This window comes from Petromyzon marinus, chromosome 2 (genome assembly GCF_048934315.1).
Source record: "Petromyzon marinus isolate PM22_M1 ecotype Great Lakes invasive population chromosome 2, UKy_Petmar_22M1.pri1.0, whole genome shotgun sequence".
NCBI lineage: Eukaryota > Metazoa > Chordata > Hyperoartia > Petromyzontiformes > Petromyzontidae > Petromyzon > Petromyzon marinus.
This window is the reverse complement of record NC_133668.1, coordinates 11,123,754-11,148,600: the sequence shown is the minus strand read 5'-3', so window position 1 is coordinate 11,148,600 and position 24,847 is coordinate 11,123,754. Positions and strand designations below refer to the sequence as shown.

General features: G+C 47.0%; 1 protein-coding gene across 3 annotated transcripts in view; it reads right to left on the bottom strand.

The window, feature by feature from the left end:
* The window catches only part of LOC116947657 (POU domain, class 6, transcription factor 2-like), a 61,012-nt gene that overhangs the window by 7,184 nt on the left and 28,981 nt on the right, over positions 1–24,847 (bottom strand). For 2 of the 3 annotated variants that reach the window (XM_032963636.2, XM_076069732.1), the window contains 3 exons: positions 13,718–13,983; positions 10,219–10,359; positions 8,576–8,794 (listed from right to left, as the gene is read on the bottom strand). In XM_032963636.2, the coding sequence (XP_032819527.2) occupies positions 8,576–8,794; positions 10,219–10,359; positions 13,718–13,983 (626 nt within the window). The remainder of the gene's footprint in view (positions 1–8,575; positions 8,795–10,218; positions 10,360–13,717; positions 13,984–24,847) is intronic. The other variant, XM_032963646.2, reaches the window with a different exon arrangement.

Here is a 24,847-nt window from a genome sequence, read left to right as displayed (position 1 = left end):
CAAGAACCACCTCCAGGATTGCCAGAAGAACCATGACGTCAGGCGGTCCTTGCCGACGGGGATGGTGTCCACCATCATAGGTCGAGCCACAGAGGCTACCACGCTACCCAGGGAGAATCCCCGATTGTAGGGATAGGGAGAACCGGGAAATTGTTCTCTCTTCCTCGGGGAGAGTGAGTCACAGCAGGTAAATATACCTGTGGAAGAAGAGGAGTCACTACGACAGTCACAGAGGATGGGCAAACAAGGACGAAAAGGAGAGGCAAGTAGGAGACAGCTATCTCCAAGTGAAGAATGTGGAGACCATGGAAGGAGGACCCGGAACCACAAGTTGGGTCCCGTGAAGGAGTTTATGGTGGCGGGAGGTGACTGGGGCGCATTTTTATGGCTATTTTAAGTGTCCTACAAGAACCTGGACTGGTCAGAGGAGGAGGCACTGAAGGCCCTACCCACAGTCCTCTATGACGCTTTGACCATCTTCTCAACAATTCCAGAGGCAAGAAGATCCACGCTGACGGATGCTTATCGGGAGATGGCCGAGGTCTTTGAAACGCCATCCAGTGCGAAGCGCCGATTCCAGAAACGATCATGGAAGGAGTTGGAGTCACCCTTAGCGTACCGCAGTGCACTCCTTTCTCGTGCCCAAGCCGTCTTCCCATGACTGGATGATGCAGCCTGGGACTCCTTGGTAGCAGAGAGACTGCTGGCAGACTCAACAGATGGGTATATTTCTTCCAATATTGCCAGAGGAGGAGCAAAAGTCACTAGGGATGGTTAAGTGTATCAGGATCCAGGAGAATATGAAGCCAACATGAGTGGTTGCATACATAGGAGAAGTGGGGGCCGGTAATCCACCACACGAGGAACCATTGGGAACCAGATGCTCCATAATGTCCGAGCCAGCCTCAGCGACGACGTTGGGAACAACCATGGAGAGAATGGTAGTGGCTATTCATAAATTCACAGATTCTAACCAGGGGCCAGGACCGAGGTTGTGGGGGTGGATACCCAGGGAGAGAGAAAAAACAACCTTCAACCAACCTGGAATAATCTGCTACCAGTATGGAAAGAAGGGGCACATCGGCAAGAGGATGCAGAGAAGAGCCGCTACCCCTCATGGAGTCTACCAGCTACACCGGGGGCGGGCAGTCGCGACACCACACACAACCATGCAGGTCACGCACACGCCGCACGCATCCATCACCTCGCGTCCCCAGTCAGGAAAGCTGTCGGTCACCTCACCGGGCCCATGGCCCGAGTCCAGTACAAAGTGGTGACATCTAACGAGACGAGTTTGAGCAGAGGCGACAGGGACATCAATATTGATGGGCACAGTTGGGGGAAACAGTATTCGCATTTTAGTTGACACGGGGGCGTCGGTAACCATAATTTCATTGTTGGTTTTTGACATGGCAGTACAAAATCGGCGATTAGACCCCGTTCAGAGTCAATTTGAAGCCGCGAATGGGGGAAGCATGGGAATTGTAGGACAAGTAAATAAAGTAATTTGTATTGGGTGGTTACGTGTTATGGGCCCATTTCTAGTCTCTTCTAAATTGGCTGTTCCCTGCCTACTGGGGACTGATTACACTGTGTAACATTTTTTTTGTTCCTGGGTAGTAAGTGTTATTTCCTAATTGCTCATGTCTCAAAAGTACAGAAAATGGCTATTATTCCCCACCAACTTTGCTTTACTGACTAGGACAGTGATATTTTGAAATTTACCTATTTTCCAGATTCAGTGCTGAGTAAACTTGGAGTAACTTATAAAGCATTCTAGAACTTTCCAGTAATATAAATAATAGTGTAGTGACATCGCGGATGTCACTGTGTAATGCCAGACTTAGAGAGGCACGGCGTGCGATGTATAAACATCGCGGACACCACATATATGTGGGTGCAGTACCGGCCCTAGAGGGGCTCAGTGAGGGCTGACTGATAGTGCTGGATGGCACCACGCTCTGCGCACAGTGCCGACCCCTACATCATCAGTCCCTAACCTTTTTGGCACCAGGGACCGGTTTCGTGGAAGACAATGTTTCATTGACCGGGGGGGGGGGGGTTCATCGTTGGGTATTTCCCCCTTTTCAAAGAAGCTCTCCAGCGACGTTTGTTTTTTACTCATTTTTGGCTTGTGGGCTTACCAACACTGTGACTGAGACAAGTGCGCAGTGCGGGAAAGAGGCGCGGATGGAAGTGGTAAATAAAATAATGGGTGGGCCATGCGCGGACTCACCGCTCACCTCCTGCTGTGCGGCCCGGTTCCTAACAGGCCACAGACTGGTACCGGTTTGTGGCCCGGGGGTTGGGGACCCCTGCCCTACAGGATAGGGTGTGAGAGTGCCGGCCACGGGAATGGGGTTACTATAGCCTGTGGCACTGGCTGACCCCAGAGGACACGTGACCGGTTAAGTCTACACAGGGCCCTCACGTGGGGGCTAGGCATGGTCATGTGTTAGGGTCGAGATCCTGCTCGAGGATTCCAGAAGGTGGTCGTGGCTAAGGGTGGAGCAAGCCATGCCACAGAGGATATAAACCGGGTCCCCGAGAGGGACCGGCTGCTGTTGTTCATCCTGAAGAATCTATGTTCTACGTCCTACAGAGTCACCAACACGTGGAACGGGGCACGAGCTGTGGTCCGATCTGTTGTAGCTAGTTACGATGTAATTAGTGTAGTTAGCCTGGTGGTCCACCACCTTAGGTTGCTATCTTGTTATGGGGCAGTTACCCCTTGTGTTGGTATTAATAAATGTGTTGCCTCCAAAGAGTACGTCTGCGACACAGTTGAACTCACTACAGTAGTATAATTACAGGAGCCTTAAGCCCACCAGGTCAGCTTAGTTCCAGCTGCCTAAGTGGATACATATCTGCATTTTTCTGAGATGGCATCAAGAGGCTGCAAGCATCCGGCAGACACATTTTGCTATGTCTGCGCCCAATTTATCAAGACGAGTGAAAAAGTACTCTGTGGAAGCATCTGCTAAGATGTGTGAGGCCTACAAGGTATGCCTGTCGGGGATCAAGACAAACCCTGGGCACCTCATTTCACCTGCAAGCAATGCAAAAAAACTCTGGAAGGTAAGATGGACAATTGTTACTCGGAATTTAATGTTATAAATTTTGTAAAAAAAAATGTAAAAGTTTTTTTTACTTCAAAATGTTTTACAATTTTCAATGTTATTGAAAAAGATATCATACATGAAAGATGTTGCGAGAATCTCTTACACATTAGTCATGGGTGAAATAAATGTATTTTTGTAGGATGGTACAGAGGGGAAAAGAGAGCCATGAAGTTTGCTATCCCAAGAATTTTGCGGGAATCCACTGACCACTCAAGCAACTGCTACTTCTGCATGGTGGACCCTTCCAAACGTCGGACTGGCAAGAATGCACCTGCTATCACATATCCGGACCTTCCTTCAGCCATCACCCCAGTGCCACACTGCCATGAGCTCCCTGTACCCACTCCTCTGGAGAGAGAGCAGCCGTCTTTCGAAGAGAGCAGCAACTCAGAGAGCGAGGAAGACATTGTAGATCCAGATGACAATTTCAGAGGTGGAGCTGAGGAGAGAACCCCCATACTACAACCAAAAAGATCTCAACGATTTGATCAGAGATCTTGGTCTCACCAAAACCAATGCCAAGCTTTCGATGTCTAGGCTCAAGCAGTGGAACTTGTTGGATTAAAGTGTGCAAGTCACAGATGAGAGGAAGCGTCATCAACCTTTTTGCAGCTTCTTCACCCGTAAAGATGGGCTCTGCTTCTGCCACAATGTGACCAGTCTGTTTGAGGCAATTTGAATCACCTGTAACCAGAATGAGTGGCGCCTCCTCATTGACAGCTCATCCAGAAGCCTCAAAGCCGTGCTGCTCCATAATGGTAACATGTACCCGTCTCTTCCCGTGGCTCACTCGATGCACCTCAAAGAGGATTACAACAGCATCAAGACCTTGCTTGGACGCCTTGAAGTATGAGTACGGCTGGGAGGTCATCGGAGACTTCAAAATGGTGGCATTCCTGATGGGTGTCCAAGGTGGTTTTACCAACTTTCCCTGCCTTTGGGACAGCAGGGACACCAAGGTGCACTACCACAGGCGGGACTGGCCACAGCGGACCGAGTTCTCTGTGGGGAGGAACAACGTCAAGTGGGAGCCACTAGTGGATCCCCGGAAGGTGCTGATGCCACCACTGCACATCAAATTGGGCCTTATGAAACAAATTGTCAGAGCTGTAGATAAGGAGTTGGCAGCCTTCAAGTACCTTCAAGACTTCTTCCCTAAGCTGTCTGAGGCAAAGGTCTTCATCAGACCACAGATAAAGAAAATCCTGGAGTGCAATGAATTCCCCAAGAAGCGCACTAGTAAGGAGAAAGCGGGTTGGAACAGCTTTGCAGCAGTGGTTCGTGGCTTCCTAGGCAATCACAAGGTCGAAAACTATGTGTAGCTGTTTGAGACTCTGGTGAAGAATGACGGCACAGTGGGCTGTAGGATGTCCCTCAAAGTCCATATCCTTGATGCTCATCTTGATAAATTCAAGGAGAACATGGGAGCGTACTCGGAGGAGCAAGGCGTGCGCTTCCACCAGGATATACTGGACTTTGAACACCGCTACCAAGGACAGTATAACGAGAACATGATGGGAGACTACATTTGGGCGCTGATTCGTGAAAGTGATTTACAGTATAATAAATCTAGAAAAACTACTTACTTTTAAATATGTTGTAGTCATTTTTGTATTACTTTAGTATAAATGCATGTACATTTTTATTCATGTTGTTTTTTTCTGATTTTTTGTGAACGAAAATACACAAATGTTTCAGAAACTCATGGAATTGGTGCTTGCAGGACTTAAAAGGGAAAAATGTCATATATTTGGATGATGATTGTTTTTGGCTTCTCCTTCGAGGAGCATTTAGATAAACTGAGACAGGTCTTCCTTAGAGTGTGTGCTGCCCAGCCTATGCTCAAACCATCCAAATGTCACTTAGTGCAGTCGTCTGTTCGTTATTTGGGACATGTCATTAGCGCCACAGGAGTTGCCACAGACCCAGAGAAAACACTTTGCATCAGGGAATGGCTGACACCAACTTCAGTTGCCAAGGTCACGAGGTTTGTTGGCTTTGTGTCGTATTACCGCTGCTTTGTGCCACAGTTTGCGAGCATTGCCAGGCCCCTGCATGCACTGACTGCCAAAAACCAGAGGTTTCACTGAGGGGAGGCCGAAGAGAAGGCCTTTACTACCTTGCGTGAACAGTTGCCAAAGGCTCCACCTCTAGCATACACTGATGTTTCTCTGCCATTCATTCTTGACACTGATGCGAGTGATGTAGGCATCAGGGGAGTTTTGTCAAAATTGCAGAATGGAGTAGAGGTGGTCATAGCCTACTTCAGTCACGTGCTGTATCCAGCCAAGCAACGCTATTGCGTAACCCGCAGGAAGCTACTGGCAGTTGTCCACTTGCGCCGGTGCAGTCTACAGGGGACGGTCACGCTATGGCTCAAACAGACTATCACCTGGCACTTACACTTGAAGAATGGATCATGCTACAATCGACCGATGGATCCTTGCGAGTGCTATGAGAACGGGCAGAGACAAACACACTGCAAGGGGAGGTGTTACCGGAGCCGCACTTCATTGTGTCACACAGATTGTTTATTTATTGGGATAGCAAGTCTCATAGGCGTTGTCTTGTAGTACCAGAAGCTCTGCATCAACAACTATTCCACGAAATCCACATTAACCGCTTGGTACATCTGGGTCACCGAAAGACACTTAACTTTGAAACATAACTACTATTGGTGGGGCATGTCGGCAGATGTGCAGAAATGGGTAGTGGAATGCCTGGAGTGCATTAGCCGGAAACCACCCGCTCAACTAGAGGCCAACCGAGTTTCGGTATCGGCGCCGAAAGTTGGTAAATAGCCTCTTTTCGGCATACTTTCGGTTTCGGCCGAAAGTAAATTTTTAACTTTCGGTTTACTTTCGGTTTTGGCCAAAAGTAATTTTTTTACTTTCGGTCTGGTTTCGGTTTCGGCCGAAACTGATATTGACTTTCGGTCATCAACCAAAGATCTATTTTTAGAATATAACGCTCGTGCTATATCTATCACTCTGCCTATCGGCCGGTCAGTCGGCGCGAGGCAATCCTATGCGATAGGCTGCAAACACACACACGTCAGCAGCAGCAGCTTGGGAGTGAGGTTACAGCCGCAACCATGGTCTGCTAATATATATACGAACGGTCAACAGACGGCAGCCTGCATTTCCATCCGTGGGTGGAGTCTCTTTGGCGGGATGACAACAAAGTACCTTTGTTATCTGTTCTCAGCCGCCTGCCCGCCTTGGCTTATGCGTTGCGTTCGCTTCAGTCTACACGCGTGTTGATACCAAGATTCGAAGTGTGACAATATTGATATTCAGTTATTTAATAGTTCCGTAGTGAATTATTAATAACTAAATTACACATCTGAGTGAAGTAGAAAATTAAAGTTAATAAACAGAGCAGTTAATCACCGTGAAGAATGTCAAAACATGCGGTGTGGGATTACTTCACTAAAGTCGATTCTGATACAAGCAAGGCGCAGCAACCTGCTGGGCGAGAATGCAGAAAAACTGTTGTTTCTTAACTACAACATTCGTTTGTTTGGATATAATTACTAAGTAAGTAACACCTAAAGATTTGATATTTAGTGACTCTTACTGCAGGCTCTGAATGATTAGTTCTAGATTTCTTTTTAATTAAAGTAGCATTGCATCATGACATATTTAATAAATCTTGTGTTCGGTAACTTCGGTTATAGACCTTTCTGTTTCGGTCTCGGTCGAAAGTGTAGTTAAACTTTCGGCTTCGGTTTCGACCGAAGTGTAGATAAACTTTCGGTTTCGGCTTCGGTTTCGGCCGAAAGTCAATTTTTTACTTTCGGTCTGGTTTCAGTTTCGGCCGAAACCAGAAATTAAGTTTCGGTCGGCCTCTACGCTCAACCCATATGACCACCCTTGCAGTCCATTACAGTAAAATGGGTAAATGAGCTCATTGCATTGGACATTTTGGGCCCGTTTCCACGCACCACAAAGGGGAACAAATATTTGTTGGTGGGTGTGGAATATACTACCCGCTGGCCCATCAATCAGACTGCTGCTTTGATTGCAGGGTTATGCATTGAACAAGAGAGCGCCAGAACAGCTGCTTACAGACCAAGGAAAGAAAGTTTCCCCCAAACTACTGCAGGACATTTCTAACATACTGGTTACTAAGAAGGTCCGAATGTTCCCCTACCATCCTCAAACGGATGGTATGGTGGAAAGACTGAATCGCACCTTGTCCAATATGTTACGTCATGTTTCAGACTTCCAAAAAGATTGGGACATGCATATACCAGGGATACTGACGGCTTACCGCCTGGCTCCACATGCATGCACGGGGTTCTCACCATTCTACTTAATGTACAGCAGAGAACCAGAGCCACCCATTGACAGTCACATAGTTCAACTTCCAAGCAATTCGGTCTCTTGGTCAGCTGCTCTTCACCTGCCCTTGTAGAGACTGCAGGAGGCTTGTACAGCTGCTCTCATGTCATCGACTGCGGAAAAGGGTGCGAATGAGCGTCGGAGGTTGGCATGTGCTAATCCGGTTCCCTTCAAGGTGGGGGACCTTACATGGCTCCATTGTCCTCAGGTTCCGATAGGCACGTCGCAAAAGTTGCATCGCTCTTGGCAAGGGCCTGTTAAGATTGTGGATGTGCTAAGGCCTCAATGTGTGCGGATTCAACTAGGATATCGTCGATGGTTCGTACATCCTAGCCATCTTAAGCCACAATAGGTCATCTTCGCTGCCTGCCACTTCATCATCACTGCCTGGAGCTGTGGCACCACATCTGGGTCAATGTTGCAGACCCCAGTTCTCTCACCTGTTCTCCCCCCTCCCTCAGGCGCGGCAGTAACAACAGAGGCCAACGAGCAACATGGATCCCTATTGCCTGAAAGAGTGCACCTACGAATAAGCTCACTTGCTTTTGGTGGAGGGAGACAAATGACGTCAGATGTACCACCTCCCGACGCGGAAGGTGAGAGGTCAGAAGGTGCACGCAGCAAATGGGAGATGAGAAGAGGTGTGATGAGGGATGAGAGAAGAGAAGTGATTGGATGGAGGAAAATGGGAAAGAAAGAGCGGGAAGAGGATCAGGGAAGGCTCGGGGCATTTTGATGGTGGAAATTGACATGAACGCACGCTGCAGAAGATAATAAAATCTTCTCACACCTTTTCTACAAACAGTATCATGTTTTTATTTTATATAATAAATACTGCTATGCACGTACGTATATCGGAAACTTTGTGAGTGCAGTGTTTTATTTTCTCTAGATCTGCATATGCTACAGTGTATATATTGTAAAGGATACGTGTTACCAAATACATAAATGATACTTGTATAGACAAGCATGGTGCGTGTATCTATATTAAATATGTATTGTCCTGACAAAACTGATTGTGGATGTTGACATTATGAAAGTAAATATTTTTCAGAGGAATTTTCGTGACTCCTCCACTCACATTCTCAGTCATGAAACCACGCCTACCTGCAGCTGACTGGCCTTGATGGCTGACAGCATGATGCCCTGTGGTTTGAGCACGGGTAGGATCTGGTTGCCGATGATGGTGGCCACCACCTGGCCCTGTCCATTGGTCAGGATCTGCGGGGTCATGGACTGCACCGCCAGGCCGCCCATAACCCCACTCCCCGCTGAGCCAGCCGCAGTGCCAGCTGCACCTCCTTCAAGGGGGATGGCTCCGATTATCTGAAATTCACAATGGTGGCATTTGTAAGTAAACATGTTTCTTAACAAAAAACACAGCGAAGGAGGACATTTGTTATCAAGGGAGCTTGACCTTAGATTCCCTACCACGCCCCATCTCCCTTTATGCCTCATCCCCCCCCCTTTCCCTGCTTAGCTCACCTTACATTCACACACAGCACGATTTGCATGAATGTATGCTTTTGTGTTTGCCCTTGGAGTGTGCTGTACATTTGCATGTTTATTAAAATACAAGGGGTTTTTCGGTGGCACCTGTGGCACCCCTCACAACTATTTACGGCCTTCGGCCAGGAAAGTCACAAAAAAATTGCACACGAATGACGCATTTACGCAAGCACCCGATGCTCCGTTTTGAAGTTTAAAAATGAAACAACTTTGAATTGTATTATGTTTTGAATTAGATCATTGTATTTCTTCATTAAAAGCTAATATCATTTTACATCTGGAAGACTTAATTGAAAAGGACATTTCATGTGAATTTTCTCTCGTCGTTAAGTAGATGGCCTTGCTGGGGGTTTGGTTCGATGCGGACTTTCACCTGTTTGGGATTGCAGGATCGAGATAAGGCGACATAGAGCTGGCCGTGCGAGAAGACCGCCGTCTGCAGATCGATTCCAACGTAATCAAACGTCTGTCACTGTGTCTCCGTCGTTCATGCAGGGGGCGTGTAGGTTTGCAGCGCCCCCTGCATGAAAACGACGGAAAGTGCAGCGTTCATCACATAAAGTTGTGCGCTTATATAAGGGTATTACTTTGGAAAGTGCAGTATTGGTGATGGTCAAGTATTATGGTGTTTCTCCCAGTGGGACACTCGCTTGAGCTTGGTGATTGTATGCCATTGTGCAGTGTTTTCTAACTTGAGCGTAGGAGGGAATGTGTTTACAGCTGTAGCTCGAAAGTTAAGGAATATGAATAAGAATCGGGCATGTCCATAATATAATCTGTATTTGATCAATTAGTTGATTATGATAATTATTGATTGATGATCTTGAGAATGACCATGATGATCATTATTATAATGAGCTATAAAGAAAGGCCATTGCCAGAAACGTCACTGATTATATTTTATTATTTTAAGGAATTGTTGTTCACGTATGTGTGGAGATGTTTTGTCAATTGTACTCGTGCACCACTACCAACGCAGCATCATAAAATAACTTGCATCATCACACAAAGTTGACAAGTTTGTAACCATGCTTATGCTATTCTTACAGTCAGGTACAAGAGGGAAACCAACCCCTATTCAGGTGTTAGGTGGACTATTACATTGCGCAATTTTGAGAGATAGTGATGGCTTGGAGAGGTCTTTATCCACCAGAGGATTGATCATGGCTGATGATGAGTATGGGAGGTAGTATGTGTCTGGGCTGGGTGAGTGCTGTTGGCACTGCTGCTGCTCCACACACCTGGCCCTGAGCGGTGGTGACCAGTTGTCCAGTGAGCCCTGCCAGGCAGGGCAGGGTGCTCGCCAGTATTTGGCTGGAGGATGGAGTGAAGCTGGCAGCCACCGCTGCAATAGCCGACGGTGTTATCTGGCTGGCCAGCAACTGCCAGATGGTGTTACCATGAAACACAGATCATAATACTATTATATTCGCATGAACGTGAAACACATTGCTCACAATGGATTCTGGGATTTGCAAACTTTTAATTTAGTGGCCTGGCTAGGATGTGTTTGCAACATTGCCCTTTTCTTAACTGACCTTGTTTTTAATTCCCTTTGTTAGAGAGATGAATTATGAACCTGCTACTCTTCTGGCTTCAAACAAAAACGGCAACACCCAGGTGGGAAGAGAAATTGCAGAAGTAGAAGAAGTGTTACGGCTGACTTTGATCAGATGATGGTCCGAAAGAATGGCACATTAAAACACTCTCGTGACCGGTATCTGAAATATTCATCAAAGCTTCTGGCTTGGCCAGTTGGGATCCTGTGTGCAGATGGCATGACACAACTGAAAATCTGAAGATATACTTCAATGGGAAAATTATCAGGTTTTTTTAAATGTATAATGTATGACTAACGCTCAGTCTGCAGTCTAGTTTAGATATAGATTTGCAATTCCAAAAGTGCAAGACTGCTGAATTGCTGGTTTTGAAAGAGTGAAAATTGGGTTGTTTATTAAAACCATGAAGCATCTGTTTAAGTCAACCATCTCACCTAGTGAGAAGCACAGATTGCAGCACTGCTGATAACGGTATTAATATAAACAACAAATGTTGAATTACATCTCGTTGATCAGGATGACAAAATACCTCAAAAGTCATCTTAATGGCAGTTTTTAATTAAATGGAGACAACATCTATGATATGTATCATGTATGTTGTCAGTAAATTAAATCAGATTAATTAAACACGGTTCAACAACAACTTTTACCAACAGTAAAGTCGGCACCCTTTGAGAAATGTTTCATATTACAATGTCACGATATGAAGATTAAGGACGTACTTGGGCCAATAGTGACGTATTAGTGCAGTTATTCTGCTTCTCAGACTGAAAGATTCCACGAACTATTTTCCCTCTTGGCTAATTTCCATTTCGTGGCATATAGGTGTAAACATGAACATTAAATGTAACTGACCAATTATTTTCTATATTCATGTATTCATACTGCTTCGGTGCTTAACCCAGACAAATGTATATTCCAAAAATCCATTATGACGTTTACATTCGGTACTTAATTTATAAGCTGAACTTTGACGAATGCTGGCACAGTTAAATATATACCTTTGGTTGTGATTAAGCTCAAAGAGGGTTTAATTCAGGCATAGGTACCATCCCTTCAGAACACCTCGATCAATTCATCATATACCTTTTTGTTATTAATGAGACAGATAACATTGCAACTTTAAGTAATGATGAAAACTTGCAAAAAACACATTTTTTAAATTATATCCCACGAGTATTACATTGGTCATAGACAATGGCGGAGCCAGGATTTTCAGGCCAATATTAAATTAATACAATCCGTACTCATTCCCTCTGTGACCACTGGCGGAGCCAGTGGGGGGGGGGGGGGGGGGCACGTGCCCCCCCAATGATCCGATCGAAATTCCTATCGAAATCCCTAATTTCTATCGGATCATTGGGGGGGGCACATCCCACCCCCCCCCCCCTACTGGCTCCGCCAGTGGTCATAGAGTGAATATGAGTACGGATTGTATTCATTTAATATTGGCTTGGTTGAAACATGACCTGACCGTGGCGTTTGCATAGTGTAATATCAATATTAAATTAATGCAAACAAAATTACACTTGGAATTTCAGCCTTGAGATGCATTTGTAAAAAGTGAGCCTTCATCTGGAACAAACTGCTGAGCAAATATAGTTCTTAAGCTTCTTATTCCAAAACAGTGGGTCCAAAGCGGCATTGGTAGCAATTTCACAGTGCTGAACTCTCACAGAGAATTGTGATGGCACACATTTTACCAAATGTACAGGTCAGTCAACAGAATTTGGGGCATATTGGCAGTGGCCTTGATTTTTTGCTTACATTGGCTGATAAAATATGTTCGAGGGAAAATAGCCACTAGAAAGACCCATGCCAGGTACAAATGCATACACTCAATGCTGCCCCTGACTACTCATTGGGCATGTTGATTTCTGGAACTGAAGTGTTCAGGGGAGGAACGGGTGTCAAGGGAGAAGGTTTACAGTATTTCCACTGGTTTGGAGTTATATACATGTTAGGAGAAGAGTGCACGAAATATAACTGCAGTTCTAAGGCAGGATGCTGACATAATAGCAATGTCGAAGTGTGCATTAAGCTGCTTGGGTATTTTTAAAAGCATTTCAAGATCCAACTTGCATTCTGCACTTTCTTCAGGTTCTATCATTGTAGTTTGATGCCCTACCTTTTATATAATTTATATAAGGGGGTACTACGGTGGTGAGATGTTAACTATCTCGCCTGGTATACTGGAGGTCGTAGGTTCGATTCCGAACCTGACTTTCGTATATTTAGAGTTTGCATGTTCTCCCTGTGGTCACGTGGGGTTCCTCTTCATGTTCACATGATAAGCCACTTCGATGAGCTATCATTTGTTGCCAGGTCACTTCTGAAAAAGATCTACAATATGTAAAGTCAGTGAGCTTACCTGCTAAAATTAAAATAGTTTTGTTTATTTTTATGCACAATAACTAGTTTCAAATTCAGTATTGCTGGAATTTTTATTAGCTATACAAAGTGATCACATTTCAGAAATTAACACTCCTTCATTCTCAATTGTAATTTGCGGAAGTGAAATCATAACATTTGTTTTAATAAGTGCTGCCACTATAGTCCTCATCGTCTCCATTCCCATCAACAGTGTGAATAAGATTATTATAGTACTTTATACTGTGTAAGACCACTTCAGACATATTTTGCAAGTATGTAGCTCTTATTCAAATATTTATGTTCATCACTCTCATGCAAACCTTATTTTCTCACATGAAATGGGCTCTCTTATAGTTTTAAAAATAAACCTTTAAGTCTCATAAGTCATCCCCAATATTCCTCGTAAATCTAAAATGGTCCATTCTGCTTTATGTCTCCTTGTTTAGAGAAGTACATTACAAACTACCTTTAAGAGATCCTTCTTTACTAATGGAAGTTGCTGTGGGCCTTTTGTTCTCCTGTGCTACAATAGATACCAATGTCGCCTTCGGAGAAAACAGTCAAGCGGCAGGTCACGTCTGGTGGGGTTAAAGCATAGAGTTTTCCATCTCTTCCAAGACCTCTAGTCAGTGTGGAAAAGTAGATCACATGCCCTCGAGTGGAGGCCCTTCCATGATCAGTGGCATGAACAAGACATTTCAGGGCTGCACTTTTACCTTTTTTAATGATAACAATTTGCATTTCCTTCACCACAACAAAGGCAAGCCATGCCAGTTGTGTGAATGTTACGCGGGTTTTGGTAACTTACTCTGTTGTACTTGAGCTTGTCTTCCACTGCGGCCACTGGGCATGTCCCTCCGCTGCCGCCGCCGCCGCCACTGGTGGTGCAACTGAGCGAGTGGCTGTGGGTCTCGGGCAGGACGCCATCCTGGCTGCAAGAGGGCTGCCCAAGGGCACCGACGACGGGAGGCGCAGTGGAAGAAGGGGAGCTCAGAGGGGTGCTCTGTTGTGACTGCTGGTGCAGCAGCTGCAGCTGGTGCAGATGCTGGAGGTGCGTACTGAGAGAGGAGGTAGCTGCAATGGAAAACGTCGTTACACTACTGTATTGGTACGTTTAAACAGTGTATAATTTAATATGCATCTCCTTAATCTTCATCTTATACCTCATTATCTGGTATGAAATAGTTGTTTTTTCTTAAATAAAAAGGCTTATGTCTCTCAGGGAAAGTGGAAACAAATAACGAAATATGCAGGGAACACCTGCGGGCTATCTGCCCATAGATCGTGATGATGACTCTCGAAAATCTATAAACTGTACATTGATGCTTGAGACATGAAGACGTTAACATTAATCGATATGGAGATTTTGACTTCAGAGATAATATTAATACCCATCAAAAATATGCATTTCCATGTTAACATCTAAATATATCATCTTTATCATCAGCCATGGTCTAGCCACTGCTGGATGAAGGCCTCGTTACACCATTGCCATTAAAATGACCCCATCACACCATCTCCATAGTTTTATCATCTAAGGTGCATTATTTTCCTCGGCTGTTATTCTGTAAACTTTTTTTTGTATTGCAGCCATACAATGTTCAGGAGAAGAAGAAAAAAAGAAGAGAACAGGAAAAGAGGTAATGACAAAAACGCCTTATCAAAATTACAACCATTACAGTGCATTCAGCAGAAGTGGCATTTTGAGCAAAGCCATTAAAGGCACTCTGCCCAAGTCTTACAGCGGCCATGATATACGGTTGCTTTATGATGTCGGCTTGACAGTCGCTGTTTAAGCTGCCCCAAACGTGAAGGGAAATCGATAGTTCTGAAGCGAAATACAATTTTAATGGTGGCGAGAGCGTCAGCACATCACTCGTAATGGGGTCACTGCGTATTTCATCATCTGTGCAAACGCGCCGCTGCATGAGCATTCAGTGCACAGTGGCTGCAGAAAGGAAGGTCCGATATTGCCTCGTGATATTGCCTCCTGGCTTGCACACTGCCAACGAAACTTATAGAAAGTTTCCATCACCGTTGCGCTAATCTCCAAATTTGGTAAACAAAAAATAAACTGTACAATTAAAAGCCACTTTACGTCTGCACATTTCATCAAACGGTACAACATTGTACAATTATAGTCAAGGTACAACAGAATGAAGTTAAACAATTCAAATATAAACAATAACGTCATAACGGTTTTTTTTTGTGTGTATACGGCATTGCGTTTATAGTTAAGAGACGCGAAAGCTTCGTTTAAAACTCCTCTCGGGACAGACATCCACAAAGGTGGGAGTGGGGAAAGAAAAAAAAACACCCCCCACAGGAAGCCCTTATTTGTGTTCGGCGGTCATTGCTGTGGCTGAGACCAGTGTCATGGAGGCGATCGCGCTTGTGTGACGGGATTGATCCATCGTCCCGTCACGTTGAGCGGACGAGACAGTGTGATTACAGCCGTACCCAGCCGCCGCACCCACGCCTGACAGGACCGCACTCCTCGCACCGCACAACCAAAGCCCAATGCATAATTTATTCCCGTGGTGAATTTTTTTTTATACCCACAAAATAGGGGGTTGGAGGGGGGGGGGGAAATCGATACCGCCACGCTTGCTGCAAAATGGGTTTTTGAGGCCGATGGGGTCAGCATGCAGAGGGGGGTCACGAGGCGCCGTGTGGGATGCGGAGGCCGTGCCGTCGTTTGTACATGTTTGGGTTTGCCTATTGTTTGCCTTCCCCCTCTCGAATTGCTCTATTTCCTACTCGGAACTCACGCAGAAAAGCCCCGCGTGGATATACATTTAAAATATTTGCGCTTCAATCGTTTTTTTTGTTGAATACATTTATCAGTAAAAAAAATGACTAAAACACCAAACGCATCTCTTCACACGGCTTGGCGCGTAGATGTACAACTGTTTTAAGCAAAAGTGTTGAGGGGCTCGGTTGTGAATCACGATCCATTCAATATTATGGTAGTAATATGGTTCTTTTCAGCATGTGTGGGAAATGTGAACTGTAGGCATCAAACGTGCCTTCGTCACCTTTCACTGGGTCTAGGTAGCAGGCCGCTTTATAAAGCACCAAGCACATGCAGCAGGATCGTCATAATGATGGATGGCAAGCCATCTCTTATCTCCCTGATCAACAGCTTCAAATTAATGGTAATAACTCTAACATGCTTAAAACAGTTGATGTACACAGGAGCAAATTTTAATTAAAGATCAAAGTCATACAAAAAACAATACTTTCCGCTCTGCAAACTTTATTCACAAGCAACGATCACAATAAGATACTGAACACTGCTGTTCCTGCAGCATGAGGATTCTCATATAAAGTATGTATGGGGTAATTTGTGTCCATTAATTTCAGTTCATTGGATTACGTTTTACCAGCTGATGACCCATAGAGATGAAAAGTCTATCAATTGTGGAAAACAGAAACGATCACTGATTGTTAAATTGGAAAAAGTATACTTTTTGTTTAAATATTTGTTTATTTAGGTGGTTGTCATACATTAACCTAAATTTGTGTCTGGAATAGGAGGGTGACCCTTGAGAATTAAATACAAAACCTCTAATGGGGTTCTTACCTTGACACTACCCTACACGAGCTTTCAGTCGATTCCACAGCAAAGTTATTGGAGCATGAATAGCAGTAATAGATTTAGGTCATAAGATTCAATCATACCCACTAAACATACCTCCTGAACCGATTTGTTCATTCAAGTACTGTAGTTTTAATCAAGCATCATCATTGCTTCTGATTGCCGTCTGCTGGCAGCAGTACTTAAATGTACTCCCTTGTGGATTTGAAACACACGTTATGATGAACCTATAGCAAAAGCCAAATCGTTCCATGTGACATCAGCAATTATATTAAAGGAACACAAACGCAAGCACTTTTGAAGATCTGGAGTTTAAGTAAACAAATTAATAAAAAACATGGATCTTCTCCCAATTATGTTGCATGAATATGATGGCATTTCAACAAAGGTAATGGGTTTTGATTATAAGCCGTATCATACACAGATACTTCTAATATCACAGTATTGGTTTTTCATTGCCCGTTCTGTGTATCATATTTACTCCTGTGCTGAATCTAAATGTGTCTCTCCATAATAAGAGGTTTTTGGGTTAGATCGCGTAAATATATAAATGTGTCGTTAAAACCTGCCACCACCCGACACAGCCAACTAGTAAGGGTTGTCATGTAAACAGAACATGCCAATTCGTCACGAGTACAGCACACCGGTGTGTTGGAGAGCCAAGCCACAACATTTACAAACTGAGTACGACGTTTCACCAGTAATTACAACTAGCTTCATCAGGCGACAGCCAGATTTGTGGAAAAGTATTACTGTTTCGTTCCTTATATAGAGGCATAGATGTGGTTACCACCCTTCTGCGCTCTTGCACAATGATGTGGGGGGGGGGGGGGGGGTTACTGAGGCAACGTACATGATGCATGTGCATTATGCGAGCCCTTGGAACTTGTCCTTCCTGTCTATTGTGTTTATTAAAATAGCCCTACCAATGGTAATCCTTATTTAAGTACGCTGCCCTTTGTAGGCATGCATTTAAATAATGTATTATTTGATAATTCGCTTCCACGCAGCACTAAGACGGTAGCGATCCGAACGGTTAAAGTTATTTAGATTTCTTTCAATTTCGATAGATTATCTAACGAGTCTTCGCCAGTAGTAGCTAGTTTTGCACAAAACTTCAACATTATCAACATTAATTGAGTGTCCTTGTTGGCATGCGTGTTCTGCTACTGCTGACAGTTGCATTTGGGAGAATTTAATATTTCTCTGATGTTCTTTTAGTCTCGTGCTGAACATTCGTCCTGTTTGCCCAACATAACATTTACCACACGTGCAGTTAATCCTGTACACACCTTCTGTTGATAGCTTCGATAATACATCTTTTGTACCAAAATGCGTTCAGTGTATCTTTGCCGTGTGGCCAGATCACCAATGTGTCATCCACATATCTAAACAAAGCAGATGGTTTTAGTGTACTTGAAGCTATTGCTTTTGTTTCAAAATCTTCCTTGTAATCCCCCCCCCCCCTACAGTGTGCAAGAGCGCAGAAGGGGGGTCAACACATCTATGCCTCTATATAAGGAACGAAACAGTAATACTTTTCCACAAATCTAGCGGTCGCCTGATGAAGCTAGTTGTAGTTACTGGCGAAACGTCGTACTCAGTTTGTAAATGTTGTGGCTTGGCTCTCCAACACACCGGTGTGCTGTACTAGTGACGAATTGGCATGTTGTTTATGTGACAACCCTTACTAGTTGGCTGTGTCGGGTGGTGGCGGGTTTTAACGACACATTTATATATTTGTAGTGGAGTAGAAAATACACATGGGTAAATTGGCCATATACAGTACATACAAACAGTGTGGGTCATGTAAGGTCGGGCAGGTGATGAAGTCACGGGTGGCGTAAACAAGCCAAAGTAATTAAGGGAGTCAAGGGACGAGGGCTGTGATTGGTCGAGAGGCTGTTAGCGTTAAGTGTCGGCGTCACGGAGTCTGGGCCGTTAGACAGGTGCGGAGCTGGTGGGAAAATGCCAGCGAGGCACGTGGCAATTAATTAAGGCTGATTGGAAAGGGGATAAAAACGCTAGGTGATTTGGATGGCGGGGGGAGTTGGTGAGAAGTGGAGACAGCAGCGGGTAGAGAGAGATGCGAAGAGGGGAGCCGAACCCAGAGGACAATAAATAGCGATAGCGAGAGTTAGCGTTAGCAGAGTGGAGATTACGGTATAGGTAGGTACAGGGAGAGTTAGCGATAGACAAGTCACTGTGTGTGAAGAGATAGACAAGTCACTGTGTGTGAAGAGACAGACAAGTCATTGTGTGTGAAGAGATAGACAGGTCACTGTGTGTGAAGAGATAGACAGAGTCACTGCGTGTGAAGAGATAGACGAGTCACTGTTTGTGAGGAGATAGAGATAGAACCACTGTGTGTGCGGGGAGAGAAGAAGAGACTGTGTGGGGAGACAAGGAGTATGAGCGGACGGTGCTGAGGGGAATTCGAGTGTTCGAGTTGGCGGAGCGCGGAGAGGAGAAATTATAGTGTGTGCGGAACGATGGAAATAAAAGTGACGGTGGAAGAAAGGCGATTGTCGTCCGAGTGAATCCAAGGCACTACATTTGGTGTCAGAAAAAGTACGGAACACGCCACGATGTCAAAAAAAGCGGCAAAGAAAACAAAGGTGCCAGTGGACTCAGGCGGCGACAGCAACAATGACGATGTACAGCCCGGCCAGATGGCCGGCAGTACTCCTGACCGGGACAGCGGTTCGGGTGGTGCTGAGGGCCCGGGATCGCCAGAGGATTGGCGAGTCCTCATGACCCAGTGGGAGGCCAGGATGGAAAAGTTGTCGGAGGAGTTCCGGAACTTTTTGACGGAGAACCGCATTCAACAACCAGTACCGGGTCTACCGCCGGAGGTTGCCGCTCAGCCGGAGCGGATGGAGGACTCTGACGACGAAGACGACCGGTCGGCGGGACCGCCACGACGGCTACACGTACAACAATTTGAGGCCAAAGTGGGAGATTGGACGGCGTTTATATGAAGATTCCGTGCGGCTTACGAGTCCCTGAAATGGACGGAGAGTGCCGCGTTACGAGCACTGCCGACGGCATTGGATGATGACTCCTTGGCGACTTTTAACGGACTCCCTGCCGCTGTCAGAAAAACATTGGACGGTGCTATTGCGGCAATGAGGAAAGTCTACGAGCCGTGGTCGGTTGCCAATCGTCGATTTCAACAGAGAAAACAGGAGGCCACGGAGTCCCCCCTGGCATTCCGCAGCGCCTTGCTGGCCCTCGCCCAGGTTGCGTACCCGGCGATGGACGAGGAGGGCTGGGACTCCCTGCTGCAGGAGAAGATGCTACAGCTGGCGAAGGAGCTGAAAGTCGTCTTGTCACTCCCGGACAAGGATGATGACGACGATGTGTCGTCGTTGCTGATCGCCAGGAACATACAAGTCAACCTTGACATACGAGACGAACCAGCGGCAGCGGTGGTGCAGCCGTCGCTGACGACCCCTGCCGGGTCCGGGAGCACGGTGGCGGGGGTGGTGGACGAGACGCCGCCGATGGCAGCGGTGGCCGGGGTGTCGACCGGAGAACGACGGCGTCGTCCCGGGGTATATGGAGACGGCGTGCATCGGACATGCTACGAGTGCGGGCGGAGGGGTCATCTCGCCCGCGACTGCTGGAGACGGAGAGGTGGTCCTCCAAGGGCGCCGAACAACTACAGCGGGCGGTTCCCCCAAGACCAAGGATCCCGGGTGAGTCGAGATGCATTCAATACAGGGCCGCCCTATCCACATCACTTATCCGCGTCATCTCACCCGTATTCATCGGGTTCGGATAGTACGCATGGCCGGGATACGTGCGGCGCGTTGGTACATCATGTGTTGGGGGCCGCGCCGGGATCGTCGGATGTTATGGTACGGGTTATTGTAGATACCGGGGCGTCGGCGACTCTCATTTCGTTGCAAACTTTTCGGTCACTGCCGACGTCGCCTGGATCGTTGGGGCCGGTGGAAGGGCCATGCGTAGCGGCAAACGGGGGTAGTTTAGGCATTATGGGCTGTGTGGTTGCAACAATTCAAATTGGGGAGGTGATTGTGACGGGAAGTGTTTTGGTTTCAACGGCTTTGGCGGTACCATGTTTGTTGGGCACGGATTTTTTGCGAAAGATGCCGATTAAGATTTCAGTGGAAAAAGGTTGTTTGGAATTACCGTCAGGGAGATGTATGAAATTTTTGGGGACGCCTTCGAAATTTGCGGTGGCGAACGCTGTGGTGCAGGCCGTGGTGAGCCGCACCGTGCACGTCCCACCTGCATCGCAAATATTGGTGCCGCTACGGTTAAAGAAGGAATTGCCTTGGGATGAGCTGCAGGAGGGAGTGCTGTTAACACTCTCAAATGCTTTATCGAGAATGCCCACCGTGGTAGGGGCTTTGACCATAATACCAACATATTGCGATCCTTTCATTCAAATTGTAAACGCGGGGCACAAGAGGTTGTTATTCAAGAGGGCACTACGTTGGCGCACGCGACGGGTGCGCCAGGTCCAGAAACGAAAACATGTTTTTCTACGAGACAGGATGAAATGTTGCCAAGGGAGGAAGACGATCCGGAATGGTTAAGGGATCTTTACAAACAAAACCCAGAGTTATTGCCTGTGCAAGGATCGAGTTTGCATGCGTTGCTAGTGGAATTTAAAGATGTGTTCAGTTCAGGGAAATACGACGTGGGTCGAACGACGCTGTTGCGGCATCGCAATGACACAGGAAACGCACCCCCGATCAGGTTAAATTCGCATCGTGTAGGTCCTCTTGAGAAAGAATGTATTCGGCGATCTGTTGATGAAATGCTAGAGGAAGATATTATTGCCCCATCGTCCAGCCCGTGGGGAGCCCCTATTGTCCTCGTTAAAAAACGTGATGGAACCATGCGATTTTGTGTTGACTATCGGAAATTGAATAAAGTTTCGGTGGCGGAAGCGTACCCGCTTCCACGAATTGATGATTCACTGGATGCCCTGTCCGGCGCCAGAATCTTTTTGACCCTCGATCTGTTGTCGGGCTTTTGGCAATTGCCCTGGATGAGGAGTCAAGACCTAAAATGGCATTTCGGACACCACAAGGATTGTATCAATTTAACGTGCTCCCGATGGGACTCCACTCTGCGCCGGCGACCTTCCAGCAATTAATGGAACTCGTGTTGTCGGGCCTGCAGTGGGAGTCATGCTTGATATATCTAGATGATGTGATTGTTTTCAGTAGGAATTTCGATGAACATTTGCAACGATTGCGCGCCGTTTTTAGCAGAGTGCGGCGCGCCGGATTGAAATTTAATCCACAGAAGTGCCAATTGTTAAAAACATCTGTGAAGTATTTGGGGCACGTTGTTAGCGCATCAGGAGTGGCCACTGATCCGGAAAAGACGAGTTGTGTGCGAACATGGCCAGTGCCGAGAACAGCAGGGGAAGTGCGTAGCTTTGTGGGCTTTGCGTCGTATTATCGGCGGTTCGTTAAGGATTTTGCCACGATTGCTCGACCATTGCATACGCTGACCGGGAAAGGTGTGAAGTTTCAATGGGGGATTGCAGAACAAAAATCGTTCGAAGCGTTGTGGGCCGCACTGGCAGACGCACCGCCGTTGGGATACCCGGATTTTACGAAGCGATTTATACTTGACACGGATGCCAGTGATACGGGCATAGGCGCGGTTTTGTCACAGATGGTTGAGGGTGTCCAGAGAGTGGTGGCATATGGCAGCCGGGTGTTATCGCTGGCAGAGCAAAAATACTGTGACGCGTAGAGAATTGTTGGTGATTGTCCATTTTGTTCGGCAGTACCGATCGTATCTGTACGGCAGGGAATTTTTGATCAGCACTGATCACACGGCACTACAGTACTCGCTGCGCGTGGATCAGCCGTTGGGGCAGATGGCTCGCTGGCTTGAGACCCTCCAGGAGTACTCTTTCACGATCCAACATAGGAAAGGAACGCGCCATGTAAACACGGATGCTTTGTCGAGGTTGCCGCGACCGGCTGAGACGTGTCGGTGCGCAGAGGGCTCGCTGCGTTGCGTCCAGCCGCTGCAGGAGGTTCCGCAAACGGTCGCTGCAGCGGGTTCGGGAGTGCCAGGGATAATCCCTGGAGCAGAAATTGGATTGTTGGGGTTGTCATTGAAACAGTGGAAGCAACTGCAGGTAGAGGATTCCTCGCTGACCAGGATGAGGCTGCGTGCCTCTCGTTCAAGGGGATCGGAGGATCGCCCATTTTTGATGTTGACGGAGGGGTTGCTTGTTCGCTGGGATGTGGAAGCACAAAAATTTTGTATTGTTGTCCCGAGGGTGTTGCGGGGGAAACTCATTAACGAGATACATGAGAAATTGATGCATTTGGGGGAGAAGAAGACCGCGTTGACAGTGGGGAATAAATTTTACTGGCCGGGAATGTTTAATGATGTGAAACAGCATGTAAAAGAGTGCCAGGAATGTGCGCGGAGGAAAGCGCCGCACGGCCATATCGTGTCCCATTGCAATCGATTCAAGTTTCGAGAGTGAACGAAATTGTGGCACTAGATATTTTGGGTCCGTTCCCCATCACCCCTCGAGGGCACAAATATTTGCTCGTCGGGGTGGAATACTTAACTCGTTGGCCGATGGCATGACCGCTAGTAGACCAGTCAGCGACGTCGATCGCTGAGGCTTTCTTGAAAGGGTACGTCTTAGATAAGGGGGCCCCGGAACAATTGCTTACTGACCAAGGCAGAAATTTTTCATCGAAATTGATTAAAGACGTGTGTGACTCGCTGGGGACCAAAAAGATCCGGACGTCCCCGTACCACCCGCAGACTGACGGGAATGGTTGAGCGGCTGCATAGGACGCTGACATCCATGCATTGTCACCAAGTAAACACCGCTCAAGATGATTGGTACCTGCATGTTGCAGCGATGCTGGCCGCGTATAGATTGGCCCCGCATGCCTCAACGGGGTACTCGCCATTTTTGCTAATCCATGGACGGGAACCAGAAGCGCCGGCTATTGTTAAATTGGGAATTCGGAAGCGAGAGAAATCTACGACGGTGCCTGCTCCAATGCAGGTGGCTTTAGACCGTCTGAGGGAAGCCCAGGAGGCTGCATTGAAAAATACGGCACGACGACAAGCCGCTAACGAAAGATTGTACGGCAGGCAGCAGCCACGAGAGCCGTGGAGTGTTGGAGATAAAGCCTGGTTGCACTGCCCCATGGTGCCGGTGGGAACCTCCCCAAAGTTTCACCGCCCCTGGCAGGGGCCCGTTGATATTGTGGAGCTTTTACGGGATCAGAGTGTGCGAATAAAATTCGGTCGTCGGACATGGTTTGTTCACCCGTCGCGCCTGAAGAAATTTGTGTTACCATATGACGCGTCATCCCCCATCTGAGAGCGGCCTGTATTGGATGTGTCCGACGAACCTGTGGGGAGGTCACAAGTGCGCGTGTCCCAGAGATCTGCCCCCCGTGTGCCTGCAGGATCGCCCCTTTTGGGCAGAGTTGCTGACCGGACGCCGACTGAACGGCCACAGATCCGGACCAATGTCCGTCCCGACCGGGAACGACGGACAGCCCTGCCAGCAGAGTGTCGCTGGGACAGGGATGGGCGCAGGGTGGAGCCCAGGAGTGCCCCTCGTTGACGAGACGAGCAAGGCCCTCCCTTACCGCAGGGTGTCCCGTGCAGGGGAGATGGGCCGGCAGCGGGAACCCGTTCCAGGAGAAGTACACTACGTTGACTTTGGGGGGTTTGGGGATTCTGTATAAAGGTGTTGTGTGAGTGTCGTTGTGTGGTGCGTGTCGGATGGTTGTACAAAATGGTTACGTGTTGTGAGTGCGTTCTGTATATATGTTATCATCGTTCCGTCCGCTTCACTCCACTACTCCAATTCGAGTATAGCATAGCCGGGGACGGCTAGGCCCTTTCATCACGGGGGGGGGGGGGGGGGGGGTGATGTAGTGGAGTAGAAAATACACATGGGTAAATTGGCCATATACAGTACATACAAACAGTGTGGGTCATGTAAGGTCGGGCAGGTGATGATGTCACGGGTGGCGTAAACAAGCCAAAGTAATTAAGGGAGTCAAGGGACGAGGGCTGTGATTGGTCGAGAGGCTGTTAGCGTTAAGTGGCGGCGTCACGGAGTCTGGGCCGTTGGACAGGTGCGGAGCTGGCGGGAAAATGCCAGCGAGGCACGTGGCAATTAATTAAGGCTGATTGGAAAGGGGATAAAAACGCTAGGTGATTTGGACGGCGGGGGGAGTTGGCGAGAAGTGGAGACAGCAGCGGGTAGAGAGAGATGCAAAGAGGGGAAGCCGGCAAGTGTTAGTGGGAAATAGATTGAGAGCCGAACCCAGAGGACAATAAATAGCG